Genomic DNA, 20457 nt, shown 5'->3' with positions numbered 1-20457 from the left:
ACAGTGACTTGTGACAGCCTATATAGTAAATCTCCTTCGACATAGTATATGGTGTTGTTAATATTTATGCATGCAGACACAGATTTGAATCTGTAAGTTACTTGTGCTCCCTGCTCCCTGTCTGTGAAACATGGACAATGAATAGTGACTTAGAGAGGTGCATCGATGCCTTTAGTACCTAGTACCTTCGCATGATCATAGGGTATTGCTGGATTGATTTTGTGTCAAACCAGCAACTTCTTTGTGGAACTAAATCGAGGTCTGTTACCAGCTTAGTCCATGAGCGCCAGCTTCATTTATATGGGCATGTGGCACACTTCCGGGACGTTGATCCTGATTATAGGATTGTTTCTGTATGAGACAACCCTGAGCAGAGGAGACCAAGGGGATGCCCACCTGACTCACGGCTGGGGCAAGTTGATCAATCCTTGGAGGGGCTTAAAATGTGAAGAGCAACTGCACAGAGGCTTGCCTGGGTCAACTGTCCAGGGTGGAGTTGGCAGGTGAGTGAAGTGATGCCCCTCCTGGTGTATGCTCCCTGTTCAACAGCTTTCTCCTCCTGAATTTTGCAAGATCCAGGAGGTTGAGAATTGTGGGTTCCTGATACCATAGACCAGAGCTTCGCTGCTGGACTTGGTATAGCAGTGCCAGAGGGATAGCTAAGGAGACTGACAACATCCTCGTAAGTACTCGTTGGAGGATTCTGCAGAGCTGCAGGGTTTTCTACAGTGCTGAGTTGTTTGCAGCTGACCATCGACTTGTTGTTGCAACATGTCAGGTCAAGAAGAATCACAAGATTCAACAATACTGTGTTCCATCATGAGAGGCTGAAAGACTCAGGAGTAAACAGTGACAGTGTCAAATTGGTTCAGTGTGCTCAGCACCCTCAAGGGCCCTGTAGAACTGTGGGATACCTTCAAATGTGAGACTCTTCAAGCTGCCAAGGATTGCATTGGAGAGCGTCCGAGATCTAGGAGTGGCTTTGCCTCAGTAGAGACGCTGGAGAATAGAGTCACACTGCCAGACTTGCTGGGAATCAGGACCAATATAGGGCTCTGTCATATAGGACTAGAGCTCTCCTGAGGAGAGACAAGGAAAGGTGTGTCAGGGGTCTCGCTGAGGAAGTCAAGGGCCATTTAAATGCGAATGACCTCCGACCTGCTCACTGAGCCCTGAAGAAGCTCTTCTCCATGTCTCCTCAGGTGACCGCTATCCGAACAGCTGATGGCTGCCTTGTGTCGGACATTGATGGGCAGAGGGCTTGTTGGGCTGAGTACTTTGAGCAGTTGTACATGGCAGGCCCTCCAAGTGGGCAGCTTCCAGTTGCTAGGTTGCAGGTGGCTAATGCCAATCCACCCATAGACAAAAGCCCACACTCTCTGGCCAAGGTCAGAGAGGCTGTGGCAAAGTTGAGGGGTGGAAAGGCACCTGGTATCTGTAACATCAGTGCGGAGCTGCTCAAACCTGGAGGTGAGGCTGTGATCCGCAGGTTGCATGTGGTCTTGACTGCCATATGGCAATCTGGTACCATTTTTCCTGACTGGAAGAAGGGGCTGGTCATCCCTATCTAGAAAGGGAAAGGGGACCAATAGGACTGCAACAACTACCCTGGTATTACACTGCTCAGTGTACCAGGCAAGGCACTTGCCCACCTATTCCTGATGTGAATTTGCAGCCAGTTGCTGAAGCTGCAGAGACCTGAACAGTCTGGGATCTAGCCTTATAAGTCAACAGCTGACCGTATCCTAGCTCTTCGCGTACTTGTGGAGTGCCGATGTGAGTTCTGACAGGGGATGCTTGCAGCCTACGTCGATCTCAAGGTGTTTGATTCAGTGCATCGGGAGGCACTCTGGGATCTCCTGCGACTCCATGGGATTCCTGCAAGGACTATTGGTTTGCTGACTGGCCTATATTCTGGAGCTGAGAGTGCTGTGAAGTGTGGGGGGGGGCTTGTCCAGCTTCTTTCCCATGAATACAGTGAGGCAGGACTGCGTCCTTGTCCCATCGCTTTTCAACACTTGTATGGACTGGGTACAAGGCAGAGTTATGGACGAGAGTCATTGTGGAGCATCCATTGGCAATGCCAGAGTCACTGACATTGTTTTTGTCGATGATGCAGTAATCCTGGCAGAGTCACAGAAAATTTTGATGATGGCTCTCAAGGCACTGCACGAGGAGGCAAAGTCCTTGGGACTGGTCTCCTGGGCAAAAACCAAGGTTCAGGTGTTTGGAGGCTTGCTAGATGAAACCGTACATGCATGTGGCGAGGACATTGAGATCTTGCAATATTTCACATACCTCGGTAACATAGTTCAGAACAATGGTGAGTCTTGCCAGGAAGTCTTACGGCGGATTGGCTTGGCCCACAGTGTTATGAACTTGCTCAGCATGAGTATATGTGTAGTGCGGCAACTATGCCTGATGAACAAGCCTCCCATAACCCACTTAGCCAGTGGGGTACCTCTTTGGCCGACTCGGTAAGGAGTGGCTCTCCCGTCACGTTGGTCGCGGGTTCAATCCCAGGCAGCCAGCGAATACCCTCACCTTGTCTTGATTAATTTTTTGTGTGTTTTGATACACACAGAGGACGTGTAGGAAAATAGAGGAAGAAGAGAAAATAAACTCCCGGGGCATGACATATGGCGTTGTCGATACCTTTGTAGAATGACAAAGATTTGAATCTTCAAGTCCCTTGTGCTCCCTGTCTTACTCTATGGCTGTGAGACATGGACACTAAATAGGGACTTGGAGAAGTGGATTGATGCCTTTGATGATAAATGTCTACGCAGAATCATGGAATATCACTGGAATGACTTTGTGTCAAATCGGCGACTACTCTGTGAGACTGATTTGACATACATTACTTGCATAATCTGTCAATGCCACCTCCAGCTATATGAGCATGTGGCACATAACCCAGAAGCTGACCCTGCTCATCGGGTTGTCTCTGTCAGAGACAATCCTGAGTGGAGGAGGTCAAGGGGATGCCCATGGAGTTTGTGGCTTGAGCAAGTTGATAGATCTTGTCAGGAGGTACTCAGAATGGGAAAGGGGCCTGCTTGGAGACTCACCCAGATGGACTCGAGGACTTGGCGTCGTAGGGTGGGCGAGTCGATGCTCCCCCTGGCGTATGCAAGGCCAACTAGAGGGGGAGGCTCCTTCACTGGGGGGGTCAGTTGGCCGTGACGTAGCACAGGTAGTGGTAGGTAATGTCGGGTCAGCTGCGGTCGGGAAATGTCATGCTCTCTGTTTTGTGCATTATTGATGTCGAAAACATTGAAAAACTTGTAAACATTAGCATTCTTTGTGCTGCTTACTAAGACTAAGACAATACTGCCATACATGTGCTGTGTGCCTTACTGTGAAGGAAACTTCAAAACAGGACCCTTCCCTCAAGACAAGGAGGTGTCCGCCAAGTGGCTGCGTGCCACCAACGAAGCAACAAACTAAGTAGCTACATGATATATGTTCAGCATTATCAGATAAGTATAGTTAGTACAGTCATTAGATTTGAAATCCATTACGGATGGCTGAAATAAAGGAAGATGAGTGTTTGTCTGGCATTATAATAACCAATAATATAGTTTATAAAATAGCCTGTATTACACATGTATTATATATGAATATGAATATTCATTGATGTGAATATATATGAATATTATGCATTATGACAGGAATGTGACTATGTGATATGAATATGTATATGGTATGATTAATTACTAAAGAATATGATATGAATGATGTGATTCTTTAATTATTCTATTCACATTACAATATGTGATGTGCAAATGAATATGAATAACATGATACGTATAATTCTATGAATATAAATATGTAACATGGATATGAGTATAGATGTAAAAGATATGAATATATGATATGAATATGAATAAAATATGGTTATATGATATGAATGAGAAATGAATATAAATAACTACCATGTTACTGGGATGTGATAACCTGTTTTGAATGTGATGTGATTATAATGAAGATATGATATGACATGGATATGATGAAAAACATATTATCTGATGTGAATATGAATGTGTTATATTGTGTGAATATGAATTTGAATATCATATGATATGCTATCTATATTTAAATGACAGGTATGATACGAATATTACAATTGGTTTCAACAAACAACAAAGCCTTGCTTTGTGGCAAGGCACATGGTACATTACACTGTGTGTGTGTATTTACCGAGTTGTAGTTTTACAGGGCCTGGGCTTTACGCTTGTGTGGTCCCGTCTCCGTATCTGCATTTATCCAACTTTTCCTTAAAGCTTTGCACACTCTTCGCCAATAGTTCATCCTCACTTAGTCTGTTCCAAACCTCTATATTTCTTTGTCTTTCAAGCATCTTCCTTTCCTTGCAAACAGGCTCATATAACTATTTACTCCCTCTGGCATGTCATTAATATATACTAGGAAAAGTATTGGTGCCAATACCAATCCCTGAGGCACTCCACTCTCTACAGTTCTCCATTATGATTTTATGTCCTTAACCACTGTTCTCATCTCTCTTCCCCTTAGGTAGCTTTCCATCCAGTCCTTCATTTTCCCTTTCAATCCTCCTTTAATTTTTAGTTTCCATAGCAGTCTTGTATGTGGAACTTTGTTGAACGCCTTCTTCAGGTCCAAGTAGATGCAATCAACCCATCCATCCCTTTCCTGTATTTTATCTGTCACTCTTGAGTAAAAGCTCAGTAAGTTTGTCTCACATGCGTGCCCTTTTCTGAATTATTACTGTTTACTTGTGATTAAATTATGCTCTTCTAGAAATCTCGTCCATTGTTTCTTTATCACTTTCTCACATATTTTACATACTACACTGGTCAATGATACAGGTCTGTAGTTCAGGGGTTCTTCCTTCCTTCCACTTTTGTATATAGGGACCACTTCGGCCCTCCGCCACTCCTTAGGCACTGTACCAGTTGTTATTGAGCATTTAATGGTGTCAAATATTGGTCTAACCAACTGATCTCTGCATTCTTTCAATATATACCCTGAGACTCCATCCAGTCCTACAGCTTTCCTCTCTTCAGGCTCCCCCAAGAATTTATATATATCCTCTTTAATTACTGTAACTTCTTCCATATGAAGATTTATCTTGTTTTCTTGTGGCTCATTAAATATTGATTCATTAGTAAAAACTTGCTGGAACTTTTTGTTTAGTAACTCAACCATGCCTTCAGGATCATCGATTATCACATTCCCGTCGCTCAGTCTTTCAATTGTTTCTCTTGGTTTAATCTTTCCATTTATGAATCTATAAAATAGTTTTGGTTGTTCCTTGCACTTTTCCACAATATCCTTTTCATATCCCTTTTCTTCTTCCTTCCTTATTTTCACGTTTTCATTTCTCGCTACCTTAAAATCTTCTTTATTCCTTTGGTTTTTATTTCTTTTTAATCTTTTCCATGCTATGTCTCTTTTCTTTTGCCTTAACACACCTTGCATCAAACCAATCCTTTTTTCACTTTTCTTTAGGTCTGTATTCTGGTACAAACTTCGTAACACCTGTTTTATACGCTTCCATGAAAATATCATACTTTTCTTGCACTTCACTTGTTCTCATTAGCTTATCCCAGTCCAGCTCTCCATAATATTTCCCAAGATTTTCCACATCTGCCTTCCTATAGTTTAACCTGTTTCTTTTATATGATTCATCCTCTTCACTTCCTTCCTCCTCCGTTTTTATCTCTATGATCACGTGGTCACTCTTTCCCAGAGGGCATCCATACCTTAATTCATCCTTCAAGTGTATTCCTTTTGTTAACACCAGGTCCAGTCTCGCCGGTTCGTCATCACTTCAATATCTTGTGTTTTCCTTCACCCTTTGCATCATCAAGTTTTCCATCATCAGTCTTAAAAATCTTTCCCCCCATGCCATATCACCACCACCGCTTTCAAACATCTCCCAATCTACCTCTTTACAATTAAAATCACCAACTAATAATACTCTTTTGTTTGCCTTGAGTATTCTACTTAAACTCTGAATGGTATCTTCAACCATGATTTCATGTTCTTCTTTACTCCATGAGTTTGTTCTAGGTGGTACATACGTTGTTGTAATTGTCATCCTTTCTGTTTTTGTCCTCCAGATTTACACTTACTATTTCTGCTTTTCCTTCTCCATATACTACTGATTTTACTAATAACTCCTTCTTTGTCATTATCATCACTCCTCCACCACCTTTGCCCACTCTATCTTTCCTCCATACATTGTATTTTTTATCAAACACTATTTTGATGACTTCGTTTTGTTTAGTTTCTGCTAGGCATACAATCATGGGCTCCTTCTCTTGTAGATAGTCTTGTAATTCCAGCTTACTAGATATTCCATCTACATTTGTATATACATCACACTTAATCCCTTAATTGCATCGATCTTGTCTAACTTTCACTCTCTTTCATCTCCCTTATGTACCACTTTCTGATGCGATCTCCCAGAACTTTCCCCCAAAAAATAGCTCTTTTTTTTCCTCTTCAGACCTTACATTATTCCTTTCTTTTCCCTCTGCTAGAAGTTCGTTCCATTTCTTCCTTTTTTCTTCAATTCTATTTTTCTTTATGTATATTTCCTTACATTCTTCTACTTCTCTTAGTTTAGTTGTTCTGTATAGTATTTCCTCTGTTACTTTCTGTGACTTCAGTCTTAGCTTAACCGGCCTTGTTTTGCCCTCTATGTAAGGGCCCATTCTATAGATTTCTTCTACCTCATCCTCCAGGTCTTGAATTTCATCGTCATTTAAGTTTTTCAGTAGATCCTTCACTGACTTCAGCTCTTCCTTCTCCCTTTTAGGTTTCTGAGTAATGTTCTTCTCTTTCATTCCGAATATTATTACACTTTTTTTCATATCTGCTACATCTCTTACTAAATCTTCATTCATTTTAATGACCTTGACCACCTCTTTTTCTACATTTTCCTTTTCCTCTTTTAGTTGCTTCTCAATTACTTGCTTAAAGTCTATATTAGCTTTTTCGTGCTCTACCTTCCAAGTCTTCATTTCACCCAGCACTTCCTCCTTAACTCGTTTTCCTCCTTATCCATTATCATTTTCAGGTCTTCATTTTCTTTTCCTACTACTCCTAGTCTTTCCTTCACCATACCTTCGTGTGTGTGTGTGTGTGTGTGTGTATTTACCTATTTGTGTTTACCTATTTGTAGCATACAGGGCCTGAGCTAGGCTCGGATAGTCCTGTCTCCTTGTCTACTTTTATCCAATTTTTCTTTCATTTGGTGGACACTCTTCACCTCCACCACTTCCTCCTCCAAACTGTTCCACAAATCCACACTTCTATGAGGAAAGCTGTACTTCTTTTTGTCTCTCAAGCATGTTCCCTTTAGTGAGTTACCTTGAAAGCCACTCATTAATTGGGGACTCACAACATGGCTTCCGAAACAAAAGATCCTGCCTATCAAATCTATTAACCTTTTATAACGACCTCTTCACTGTTTATGACGTAACCAAATCACTGGACGTAGTCTATCTTGATTTCCAGAAAGCGTTTGATAAAGTCCCGCATCATAAATTACTTTACAAATTAAAACAAATAGGTATTGACGGTCAGGTAAACCAATGGATCGCGAATTGGTTGAGCAACAGACAACAAAGAGTAGTGATTGACGGATTTAACTCAGAGTGGGCGCCTGTCACTAGTGGCGTCCCTCAGGGCTCGGTTCTTGGCCCAGTGCTCTTCATTATTTACATCAACGACGTGGATGTTGGACTCAATAACCGCATTAGTAAATTTGCAGACGACACAAAGATTGGTAACTCGGTTCTCACTGAAAGACAGGCAAAGCCTCCAAGAGGATTTGCACAAAATTTCAGCAGTCGGATAGATGGAGATGCCCTTTAACGTAGACAAGTGCCAGTTCCTTCAAGTTGGACCGAGGAATAAAAAGTTTGATTACTAAATGCGCTGCGTTAAAATCAAAAGAGTTAAATGCGTCAAGGACTTGGGGGTCAAAATCGCGTCAAACCTCAAATTCTCAAAGCAATGCATAGATGCAGCAAATAAAGCGAACAGAATGTTGGGCTTCATTAAAAGAAACTTTTATTTAAGAATAAAGATGTAATACTCCGCTCTACAACAGTTTAGTCAGACCCCACTTGGAATATGCGGTACAGTTTTGGTCTCCCCACCATGCAAAGGATATTGCTAAATTAAAAGGTGTTCAGCGTCAGACGAAAATGATCCCTTCCTTGCGCAACAAATCCTACGAAGAAAGGCTTTCTACCCTTAACATGTTCTCTCTTGAGAAACGTCACCTCCGAGGAAAACTGATCGAATGTTTTAAAATACTTAATGGTTTCACGAATGTAGACAGATCAACATTGTTTATGATCGATGACACTTTGCGCACGAGGAACAATGGCGTAAAACTCAGATGTAGACAAGTAAATTCAGACTGCACCAAATTTTTCTTCACCAACGTTGTAGTGCGAGAATGGAATAAGCTCCCATCATCAGTGGTCCAGTGTAACACGATTGACTCCTTCAAAAATAAGCTCGACCGTCACTTCCTTCAACTTAATATCAACTAGAGTAGAAATGCAACGTTTTGGAGTCTTCTGATTAATGTAAAATCACTTAGGTTTAAGGACAGACCACCAAGTCTGGACCATGGGGTCTGTGTGGTCTGATTTTCTATGTAAATCTATGTAAATCAACTTCTTGTTGTGTCCTCTCAATCTTTTCCTTTGCTCTTTATCAAGTCCTCGCTATCTACCATATCCCCACTCATCAACTTAAACAACATTATCAAGTCTCCCCTTTCTCTCCTCTGTTCCAAAGTTGGCAGGTTCATGCATTCCAATCTTTCTTCACGTGGCAGACTTGAGTGTTCTGGTACCATTTTTGTTGCAATTCTCTGAATCCTTTCCAGTTTCTTTACATCCTTTTTTTGTGTGTGGGGAACATACCACTGCTGCATATTCTAACTTTGGTCTAATCATTGCCTTTATTATCTTTGTCATCATCTCTGTATCCATATAGTGGAATGCAAATCTAACATTTTGCAATAGTCTATATATATCACCAAATATCCTGTTTATGTGTTTTTCTAGCATCAAAGAATCCAGAGTTGTCACTCCCAGCTCTTTCTCTTCCTTAACCACCCTTATGTCTCTTTCACCCATTTTATATTATTTCAGGGGTCTATTTTTACCTTCTCCCATCCTCAGTATGTGACATTTGTTTGCATTGAATTCCATTTCCCATTTGTTGCTCCACTCACATTTTGCATTCAGATCCTCCTGCAACCCCATACAATCTTCCTCCGTCCTTACCCTTTTTTGCAGCTTTGCATCATCAGCAAACAAGCTCATGTAGCTTTTTACTCTTTCTGGCATGTCATTGATATAAATCAAGAACATTATTGGTGCGAGTGTGTATTTACCTATTTGTAGCATACAGGGCCTGAGCTAGGCTCAGATAGTCCTGTCTCCTTGTCTACTTTTATCCAATCATTCTTTCATTTGGTGGACACTCTTTGCCTCCACCACTTCCTCTTCCAAACTGTTCCACAAATCCACACTTTTATGAGGAAAGCTGTACTTCTTTTTGTCTCTCAAGCATGTTCCCTTTCTCAGCTTCTTGTTGTGTCCTCTCAATCCTCTCCTTTGCTCTCTCTCCATCAGTCCATCTACCGTATCCATACCACTCATCAACTTAAACTACATTATCAAGTCTCCCCTTTCTCTCCTCTGTTCCAAAGTTGGTAGGTTCATGCATTGGTGTGTGTGTGTGTGTGTGTGTGTGTGTGTGTGTGTGTGTGTGTGTTACACTTGTATATGTATATTCCTTGACCCATCAAGAAGCTTATATGTCTTGACATTATGTTCTATAACATCTAAGACTTCACTGATAAGTTTCAATTGATGTAATTGTATCATTATTACTATTATGCACATTATTATGCAGCCTACAGGTGCCATTGGCAATGACATGAAAAAAAAAAAAATGTGTTCAGTATGTTCCTATACCATAATAGTTTAATAAGTTTGTTTGCAGACAGTTGCCTTTTCATTATGTATGTTAAAACAAGTAAAAATACTAATAAACAAACGAACAACAGAAGGAAAACAGTGATGTCTGACAGCAGCCCAGGCTGACATGACTGCGACTTACCCAACTGACTTTGTTAGGGGAGTGAAGAGGCCTCGACTCGAGATGGCCTTTGCGTATGCCCCCATTGATAGATTGATTGATTTTTATCTTCCTTTCAGGTTGTTGATTGCCAGTTTCCGGGGAATGAAATAGACATTCATGGATACATGGCCATCTTAATAATACCATTATTAGGTATTTCTATGATTAGATCATTAAAGGTAAGAATAAAAATTTTGATTTATATGTAGACCATAATTATTATTTCCTGCAGTGTCAAGATAATAGATAATAGATAATGTGTTAAGATAATAGATAATAATCAATTGGAGTCAAGGTTAAGGATCACCTACTGAAATGGGCAAAGGTGGGCATTCCGCAATTTAAGTCCGCTAATCGCTAATCCGCTAATAGTGGACTAACAAAAAAAAAAGTGAAATAACGTTAGCGGAAAATTTTAAAAATTTGTGGATTTGCAGTTCGCAGAATGCCAAAATTATAGTCCGCTTAAGCAAATTTTAAAAAAACGCCAACAATGAAATTTCCGTGAAATTCAAGAATATTCTTGAAAGTGGAGAAACTTCTATATTAGGGTGGCCAGATGTCCCAGATTTTCCGGGACAGTCCCAGATTTTAATGGTTCATCCTGGAAATAAAATTGTCCCGAAAATGTCCCGGATTTCATGCACTGTCCCAGAATTTTTTTATTTTATTAAAGCATCCCGCATTTCACTTCCAAAAATCTGGCCACCTTATTCTAGAACTGTCTGATGTGCAGCCAGTCTGTGCAGCATGTAGGCAGCATGCTGCCCAGGCTGCATGGGCGGGAATATTCTAGAACTGTCTAGCGCAGCCGGCCTGTCCCAGCAGTCTGCATGGGAGGCAGTTTACATTAACTCGCCGAGTCTTAAGGACGTATTTCTTGCAGTATTTGTATTTGTATTTGTATATAAAATAAATAAATATATAAATTGTAAGGTAATTTTATTGGAAATTATGTTTTTAACTACCAATAAAGGGTTAGCAGACTAAAAATTGGTTAGTGGACTGTCGCGGACCTCATTAGTGGACTAAAAAAATTCATTACTGTTAACATTAGCTGATTTGCAATAGCGGATCGGCAAAGCCGGAAAATTTGCGGATTAGTGATTAGTGGAATGCCCAACAAAGTTAGCTGAATTGCAAATTGCGGGCTAACAAAAAATTAGCGGGTGCCCACCTCTGGAAATGGGTCACTACCATTCACAAGTCATTAGTCTCCATGAGCTTAGACATTGGATATACAGTAAACCCTCGATATAATGGACCCGCTTATAACGGATTTTGGATATAATGGACAAGGTCAGAGGGTCAGTAATCCACGGGGACTGACAGAATAGTTTTTGAATCAACCATGCCCAGTAACTACAATAGTGTCTGCTAGCCACCTCGCCCTCCACTCTTTATCTACTGTCCCATCCTTCAATTATTGTAGTCTTTTTCAGCCCACCTGATGAAATATATTCTTCCTTGTGGTTCCCATTCAAATGAAGAACGTATTTACACCACATGAAAGTTTTATGCATCAATCCAGGACATAAATGTAATGGAAAATAGTGAAGTGTTTGTGAGTGTCGGTACTGACACATTTTAAGGAGGTCGATGGGGGCGAAGCCCCCCAGTTAGGTAGGTTAGGTTAGGTTAAGTTAGGTTTGGTTAGTTTAGATTTATTCGGCACGTGGTGTGGGGTGGCAGAAATACACAGTGCATGACGGGACAGGGCTGCAGAATTAAGTTGCTCTGTTGTCCACCATGCATGCGCACTGGGGGGATGCACAGCAGGAAAAACATTAATTTGCCTGTTTTTTTTAAGTAAGTAACAGTAAGCAAGTTCAACTTCTCTGTGAGCTATTTTGCGGCTGCAGCAGCAGGCAGCGGCGGGTGTACAACAGGCATTGAAAAGTCAATCATTTAATGATTTGTGACAGAAACAGTTAGCAGATTATTTCATAACAACCGAAAACTACCCAATAATAAAAAAATAGTTTCGTCTGCCAGTGCAAGATGGGTGCATTTGTAAAATTTTACCCATTCCCATTTGGGTAAGCGATGGCTGAGTGGTTAGCGTGCGGGCCCCACATTCACTGCGTGATGTGGGTTCGAATCTGACGCTACGACATGGGACTTTTCAGTCACCACCGAGTGGCTTAACCCTTTCATTGCTAAACGCTCGCAGCGAGCATTAGGCGTATTTGCTGGTGGTGCTAAACGCTCGCTGCGAGCTCCACCAGCACTCAAATCTCCCACGTATGAGTGTTCCAACACTAATTCTCACAACATAGGGTTACCAATTGAGTGGGTTCTACACTAAATTTGGTGGAAAATCATATCAGCCCAGCGCGGCAAATCTACGGACGAGTAACTGGTGGATGTTCTTGCCCAATATAGTGCCATTTTTGCATAGCTTCACATATCACCTGACTGATTCTTTGACCAAATAGTTGTAAATATTGCAGTTGGCAATACTCCCTTGCTAGAATCTCAAGGAGAGATGTCCGCAGTTCTCTCAATATGGCTGATCGTCCCGTAAGTGTTCACATTCAACACTCCCTGAACGTGCATGTATGTTCGCAAGAGAGGCATACATAACCGACTCCTATAGATCTGGACCTCCTCTTTCCAATGGTGTTTTTGGTTTTTAGATGTGATGAATAGTTTTTGAGATACAGAGGTTAAAAGAGACCCCCCATTGGGCTGCCTGACTGCACCTGAGGGGATAGTCGCGTCTGCACCACGCGCAAGAAAGGGTTAAGGCCACCCACATCCTGAAAACCACCCATCAACCCGGACTCTAGAGGAAACCATCGAAGTGAATCAAGAATGAGCTCCGGAGGGCAGCATGAGCCAAAAAAAGATGGTGCCACTATAAAACACTTACCTGTGCCATAATGGGCTAGGGCCAACTACCATCCAGGCCCCTCAAGAAAACCTACCGGCGCTTTAGGCTGGCACGTAAAAAAAATATATATATGGCCCCCCCGCAGGGCTCCACTGCCAACCTGGCAGCTTCAGTGCCCCACAGTCCATCGCCAAGTGTGCTTTGCGGCTGTACAGACAACATACCCAATATAAAACTATATACCTACGTTTATTAGGTTCATTGGTATTATTATACATATTTTTAAATTTCCGCCACTTATAGCAGACTTTCATCATTAATGGGCTAAGTTGCCCCCCAATTAGTCCATTATATTGAGGGTTTACTGTATTATAAAATAGTATAATTGCCAATACTATTATGCCATACAACCTCTGTGTGTGGTCAACCATTAGGGAAACGACTCTGATCCTTATAGTTTGCATTACATACTGCCATACTGGCAAACTTGTTTTTCTGTGATAAAGTGCAGGTCAACATGACCCCATCATGAACAGTAAGGATGATTCAGACTGCTTGCATTGATAATGTCAGGTATATGGGCTTGTGTTTTATTCTTAAAAGCTTATACCTTCTTAGTATGAAATTAGTTGATATAGCAAGGTATGTCTTTTTGAATTTCAGCAGATTTTATACAGGAATAAAATGATTATTTGAAAAGGTTTTGGCTGTCAGCAGATTTCCTGATGTGGTTTTGTGTCTTTTATATGTCTGAAAACATACAAATATGATGGTCAAGTGATAACCTCTGCCCTCATACAATGGTTAGGTTAAGGTACATAATTGTGTATTTAACAGTTTATCCATAAAAAATCTACCCCCCTTATCTATCCTTGACAAGGATTTTAATGCACATTCTTGTAAATCTTCCACAGGTGCTGGCACCATTCTCCTTACTTAGCAATGTTTTCCTTGGACTGGGACTGGCCATCACTTTCCACTACTTACTGACGGATATTCCATCCTCATATGATCGATCTGAGTTCAAGTCATGGAAACAGCTGCCTCTTTTCCTTGGAACATCAATATATGCTTTTGAAGGCATTGGAGTGGTAATATATTTGTTGTTTGTACAAATCATTTTAAAAGGTATCAAAAGTAGAGTATTTACTTAAGCATGTTAAGTTCTTAAATTAGATTCTTTGATAGAATAATTGTAGAAGAACTCATGGGTTTAACCTATAGGAATAATGCATAGAGGAGCTAATGCACATACCTCCATGCACACTCATCTGTATTACTACTTGTGCACACACACACACACACACACACACACACACACACACACTTGATTAATGTCTCACAAGCACAAGGGAAGGTACCAAGAGACTGGAAGAGGGCTAACATCGTCCCAATATATAAAGTAGGAAGTAAGGAAGATCCATTGAACTATACAGTACCCTCTCGAGTTTCACACTTGCTTCATTCCGAAGGTATGGCGCTAAACTCGAGGATCGCGAAACTCGAGGTATTTAAATCCATGTAAAAGCGCTTATGGGTTCCAACCTGTGGAAAATAATGACTTTGTCCGACTTTACTCCCTTAATTGTTATCACAATTTTTTCGACTTTACTCCCTTGTTATCTCAAAATACGTACCTTGTTAATAGGCAGAAAATGGGAAGTAAGAACAGATCGCTTTGAAGCCCCAGTTGAAGGCGGCTGCCTTACAACTGGCTGGCAGTTCTGAATACACGCTTGTGATCCACGTGGTGTCGTCTGCTAAAGTAAGGGTGGACGCTCGCGGTCACCAGCCATGGGACAGTTGGACAAACCTATATTTTTCTGATAGTTTTCTGTGTGTCATGAAATCACTAATATCATGATTGACTTTTCAATGCCTATTGAACGTAAACCACTGCCACTGCCGCAAAATAGCTCGCAGAGAGGTTCAACTTGGTTACTGTTTCCTTATTTCCCTCACCACTTGCAAAGATCACAAGCGGACAGACTAGAACAAAACCAGGCAAATTGATACTTTTAATGCTGTGTATTCCCACAGCGCGCATACGTGATGGACAGCAGAATGACTAATTTCATCGGGGAGATATTTCTCGCAACACCAGCCAGTGTAGTGGACCTTCTTCTTCTTTTGACCTGTAATGCTTTGTATTGCTTCTTAGGTCCTCCTTCTCCACACTTTTATACTTCACAACATGCACTTAGGGCCGCTTTCACAGTCATTTTGTTTGTTTTGATCGTTACCAATGGCGGTGGACGCCCCTATAGTATTTCCACATGAAACTTGCCGATCGGGTATATGGCGGCTGCGGGGTTAGCCTAGCCCCGCACTTACCACACACTCTCAACATTTCGCGCTTCGTCTGCAGCCACCACTACCCCATCAGCCAGTTTCACATGAAATACTAAGCGGCGATTGCCACCATTGGTAATAATCAAAACAAACAAAGTGACTGTGACAGCGGCCCTTAGTTACTTAACAGTGCGCACTTCTACACTTCACCCTGAACTTAGGTGTTTTTCTGTCCTTTTCTTTCCCTGATTTTGCTTTTCTATGCCCTTTTGCTATTTTCACTATTACTTTTCACCGTCGCTGCCATGCATTACAGGTCAAAAGAAGAAGAAGAAAAGGAAAACAACACTGGGAGATCTACAATTTTCATAGGCTGGAGAAAAAGATTTTTGGACTGTGGTTCCACAGCACGGGGTGTTCTCTTATCTTGTTAATCAAGTAGTAAACAAAGCAGCTCTGCCAGTCCATTTTACGAATCTCTTGGTGGGCCATCTTCCACTGCTCCTCACTCCTCAGCCACTGCCGTCGTCTGTTTGTTTACATGCAGCCGTTCGGTACCCACGTACCCACGCTCGTACTCACAACCGTTTTCCATTCATAAGGACAACCAACAACTCGCTCCCGGTTGGGCATACGGGCAACCACGGTTGTCCATAGCCCCAATGGTTGGACACCGGCTTTTAAGGCAGCACGCATGACACTGACGGTAGGTAGATGTGACCCGTACATGTCAAAGCAACGCGGAAGTCGTGGCGGCAATGCACGAAAGTCGTGATGGTAAGAATTTAGGACTAAGCGCTAAACTTGAGGATCGCGAAACTTGAGAGGGTACTGTAGGCCAGTGTCACTGACAAGTATAGTAGCAAAGATGTGTGAGAAAATTATAAAAAAAACAGATGGGTGGAGTATTTAGAAGAAAACAGTATAATAACAAATAGCCTATTCGGATTCAGAGGAGGACGGTCTTGTATAACTACCGTATTTCATGGCGTATAACACGCACCGGCGTATAACGCGCACCCCAAACTTTAAGACAACAATTTTGGAAAAAAAAAGTTCTTAAAATGCTCAAAAATATGTACAGTTAAAGAACATTGACGATGTACAGTTTCCCGAAATTTATATATTTTTGGTGTAACCTGTACTGCTTGAATTGACAAGTGTCCTTGAGTAAAGCAATGAAAATGGCGGCCGGGCTGGTGCTGTGAGAAATACATCCCCGTACATACTGATGATGCACAGCTTCTGATATCATAATTAGCATATTATTCTCACCATCACTCGAAGGTTATGACAGACAACTAGGCAAGACACAATTCATGCGGTTCTGGTGACATGCGGCATGCAGCTGTTTGTTGTATGGGTGTGGTTGTGTGGTTTTCAAACAATGCAAATGGCAGCTGGGCTTGTGTTCTGCAAAATAACTCCTCATACAAGACTCAAGATGTACAGTTTCTGATATATATATTTACCCCATTTTCACTAATATTAATATTCACTAATATTAATAAGTAATAATGACCACATGGATATTTTTTTCCAATATGTAGCTTGTACTGCTCGAATTGGCAACAAAAACAAAACAAAACAATGCAAATGGCAGCCGGGTCGTGTCGGCGCCCGGGCCCCGATGGAAAAAAGGGATAGCAACAAGGCATGGGGGATCCTCCACCGATTTAATTTTTGTATAGTACTAGTTATTTGATCACCCTGTATTCTATGGTAACATATCATAAGATAGCTATGGACTACAAAGGATCATAAACAATAATAAAGGTAAATTTACAGTTGTTATTGGACAAGACGAAAAAAAAAGACCCTTAAAACACCCCATAGAAGAAAAAAAATCAATAAAAATTTGTACATTCGCCATATAGTGCGCAAGAGTAAACTTTCAAGCATTTTTATGTGAAAAAGGTGCGCGTTATTTGCCGCAAAATATGGTAATCTGATCAGTTTCTATTCAAGAGTAATTGATATAATACAGGAAAGGGACGGTTGGGCAGATTGTGTGTATCTGGACTTAAAGAAGACGTTTGATAAAGTACCACACAAGCGATTAATATGGACACTTAATCATGATTGGATTGTACAGGATACAAGAGGGATTGGAGAAATTGGACAGGGAAGACCTAGTGGAACGTGACAGAAGTTTGACAAGAGGCAATGGTAAGAAATTGAAGAAGAGCGACTGTAGGAGAGACATCAAGAAATACAGTTTTCCATGCAGAAGCATAACAACATGGAACGGACTTGACGAGGAGACTGTGTGTGCAAAAACGATTCATGAATTTAAAGCCAAACTGGATAATAAGCGTTATGGGGACGGGACAGAACGAGCCTTGTACGGCTCTTTTCCTGTATTTCACAACTAGGTAAATACAACTAGGTAAATACATGCAGGCAGGCACGCATGCATGCAGGCAGGTATGCACGCATGCACACGTGCAAGTAGGAGAGCAGGAGGCAAACTTATCACAAGAGAACAGCATAAAGAAGTCCATAATTTTAGGAAAAGAAGGAGACATATATAGGGGAAAAGAAGGAGGAAATATATAGGGAGGGGAGGGTAATGTTGGCTGGCATGGAGAAGTAGTAAGTCAGAGGTAGAGAAACAATTATTTCCCCTTCCATTATAGCTGATTGGTAACCTGCCTTATTGATAGGCAGATGATAGGTCATTCAAAATAATTGCATGATAGTGGAGGATCAATAATGAATTGAATCAAAGTAATGTTTCTTGAAACCAACATTCAAATTATTTATCTAATGAAATGAAAATCAATGAACTTACATTTTAGGCATCTTTTGTGCAGCTGATGCATCTTTTGCCAGTAGTTATTTCTAATGCTTGTTTCTTCTACAAACAGGTTCTTCCCCTTGAGAGGAAAATGACCAATCCTCATGACTTTCGTGGTTTTAATGGTGTCCTCAACACGGGAATGGTTCTTGTAACTTGTGGTTACATTGCTGTTGGATTTTTTGGCTACCTGAAGTATGGTGATGCAGTTCATGGCTCCATCACTTTGAATCTCCCTCCAAGTGACAAGTATGTACTACCATCTTTATTTTGTTTTAACCCCCATATATTTTTCGTTGCCATTACAGGTTATTTGCATTTCAGATACGTAGTAATAACATGAACTCTTTTTGGTAAAGGGGTTATTTACTAATATATTGAAGGCATTGGAATCCACAACCCCCTGTCACTTGATAAGGCTGTAGATAAGGATAAGGATAGAGAGGCAGCTCACAAAAAGTACCAGAGCCTTTGCACCCCTGCTAATCATGATCTTTATACACTCGACCCTTGATTTAACGGACCCCGATTTAACGGATTTCGGATTTAACGGACCACAAAATCTCAATGGACACCGGCTTTAGAAATGTCAAAACCCTAAACAGAAGGCCATCGGGCCGTGTCGTGAGGCCGCACCGCACAAATTACACCCACACACACTGCCTCATGGCCTCTAGCTCCAGCTACTTTTCGGCCACCAGACAGTACGCATCGTATAGTGTGTGTCCGCCTTTATGGGAAAAATTGAAAACCGTCAACATCTTGCACTTGGCCACCCATCCGGGCGGCCAAGCGCACGCATGCAGACAGCCCCAGCCATGCGCCGGGCCCGGCCCCAAACAACTGACGGGCGGCTGATGATGTTGATGGCAATGATGAGCATTGGCGGCGAGGCCCCTGCATTGGCGGCACCTGAACGGCATCCCCATTGGGGCCCACGCGTGTGTGGCTGTGTTTATTATGGGTTTGGGCTTCTTAATTTGCCAATTCCCATCCTCCACATGTTGCACGGGATCCCTTTCCTTTCTTCCATCTCTTCTTTTTGAAAAAGGAGAGATGGAAGAAAAGAAAGAAGTCCCACGCAACATGTGGAAAACAAGAATTAGCAAATTGAGGAGCCCAGGCCCACAATAAACACAGCCACACACACACACGGGCCCCAACGAAAGCACTGCCCAGGCGGCGCCGATGCAGGGGTCATGCTGCCGACACCCATCATTACCACCACCATCATCAGTCGCCTGTCAGCTGCTCAAGCCCGGGGCGCAGCCGGGGCTGCTCGCACATATGCGCCTGGCCACCCGAATCATAAAAGAAAATTGTTCCGAGCAAGAAGGGAGGCTGGTTGGATTTGTCCAGCGTGACACCGGCTTTAGAAACATCAAAAACATATTTTCAAGCAGCGGACTTTTTTAAGCAACGGACCACCCTTCCCCCTTTTTAATCCATTAAATCAAGGGCCGAGTGTATTTCTGCCCGGAATCATGGCAAATCTGTTCTTCGACTCACCAAAAATACTTTCATCAATAGAAAATGCCACAACCTTGCTTTATATAATTCTTCCAGAGACTTCTGGCACCTAGCCAAAAATATCTCCTATAATTTCACTTCATCTTTCCCTCCTCTCCTTAATCCTGACGGCAACACTGCCGTCACATCTCTTTATAAGGCTGAACTCTTCTCTCAAACTTTTGCTAAAAACTCCAGTCTGGACGATTCTGGGCATATTCCTCCAACTCATCCCCCCTCTGACTTCTTTATGCCTGTTATTAAGATTCTTAAGAATGATGTTTTCTATTCCCTCTCTGGCCTCAACCCTCAAATGGTTTATGGACCTAATGGAGTGCCTCTTATTGCCCTTAAAAACTGTTCTTCCGTGTTAACACACTGTCTGATCAAACTCTTTCGTCTCAGCCTATCGACATCTACCTTTCCTTCCTGCTGGAAGTACGCCTACATACACCGTGCCTTAGAAGGGTGACCTTTCCAATCCCTCAAACTACCGTCCTATAGCTTTACTTTCCTGTCTTTCTAAAGCTTTTAAATCTATCTTTAACTGGAAGATTCATAAGCATCTATCCACTTCTGACTTTCTATCTGATTGCCATTATGGGTTCTGCAAGGGGCGTTCTACTGGTGATCTTTTTGCTTTCTCAACTGACTCACGGTCATCCTCTTAGCCGTTTCAGTGGAACTTTCTCGGTTGGGCTAAGTGTCTCAAAAGCTTTTGATAGAGTCTGGCATAACTCTTTGCTTTCTAAACTGCCCTCATACAGATTCTATCCTTTTCTCCAGTTTCCTTTCCGTCCATTCTATCTCTGCTGTGGTAGATGGTCACTGTTCTTCCCCTAAACCTATCAACAGT

General features: G+C 41.8%; 1 protein-coding gene across 6 annotated transcripts in view; it reads left to right on the top strand.

The window, feature by feature from the left end:
* The window catches only part of LOC127009389 (proton-coupled amino acid transporter 4-like), a 68418-nt gene that overhangs the window by 23367 nt on the left and 24594 nt on the right, over positions 1–20457 (top strand). For all 6 annotated transcript variants that reach the window (XM_050882458.1, XM_050882459.1, XM_050882456.1 and 3 more), the window contains 3 exons: positions 10242–10343; positions 13915–14091; positions 18163–18341. In XM_050882458.1, coding sequence (XP_050738415.1) covers positions 10242–10343; positions 13915–14091; positions 18163–18341 — 458 coding nt within the window. The remainder of the gene's footprint in view (positions 1–10241; positions 10344–13914; positions 14092–18162; positions 18342–20457) is intronic.

Source organism: Eriocheir sinensis, chromosome 40 (assembly GCF_024679095.1).
Source record: "Eriocheir sinensis breed Jianghai 21 chromosome 40, ASM2467909v1, whole genome shotgun sequence".
Classification (NCBI taxonomy): Eukaryota; Metazoa; Arthropoda; class Malacostraca; order Decapoda; family Varunidae; genus Eriocheir; species Eriocheir sinensis.
The sequence above is the reverse complement of the archived record's forward strand: the minus strand, read 5'-3'. Positions and strand labels throughout refer to the sequence as shown.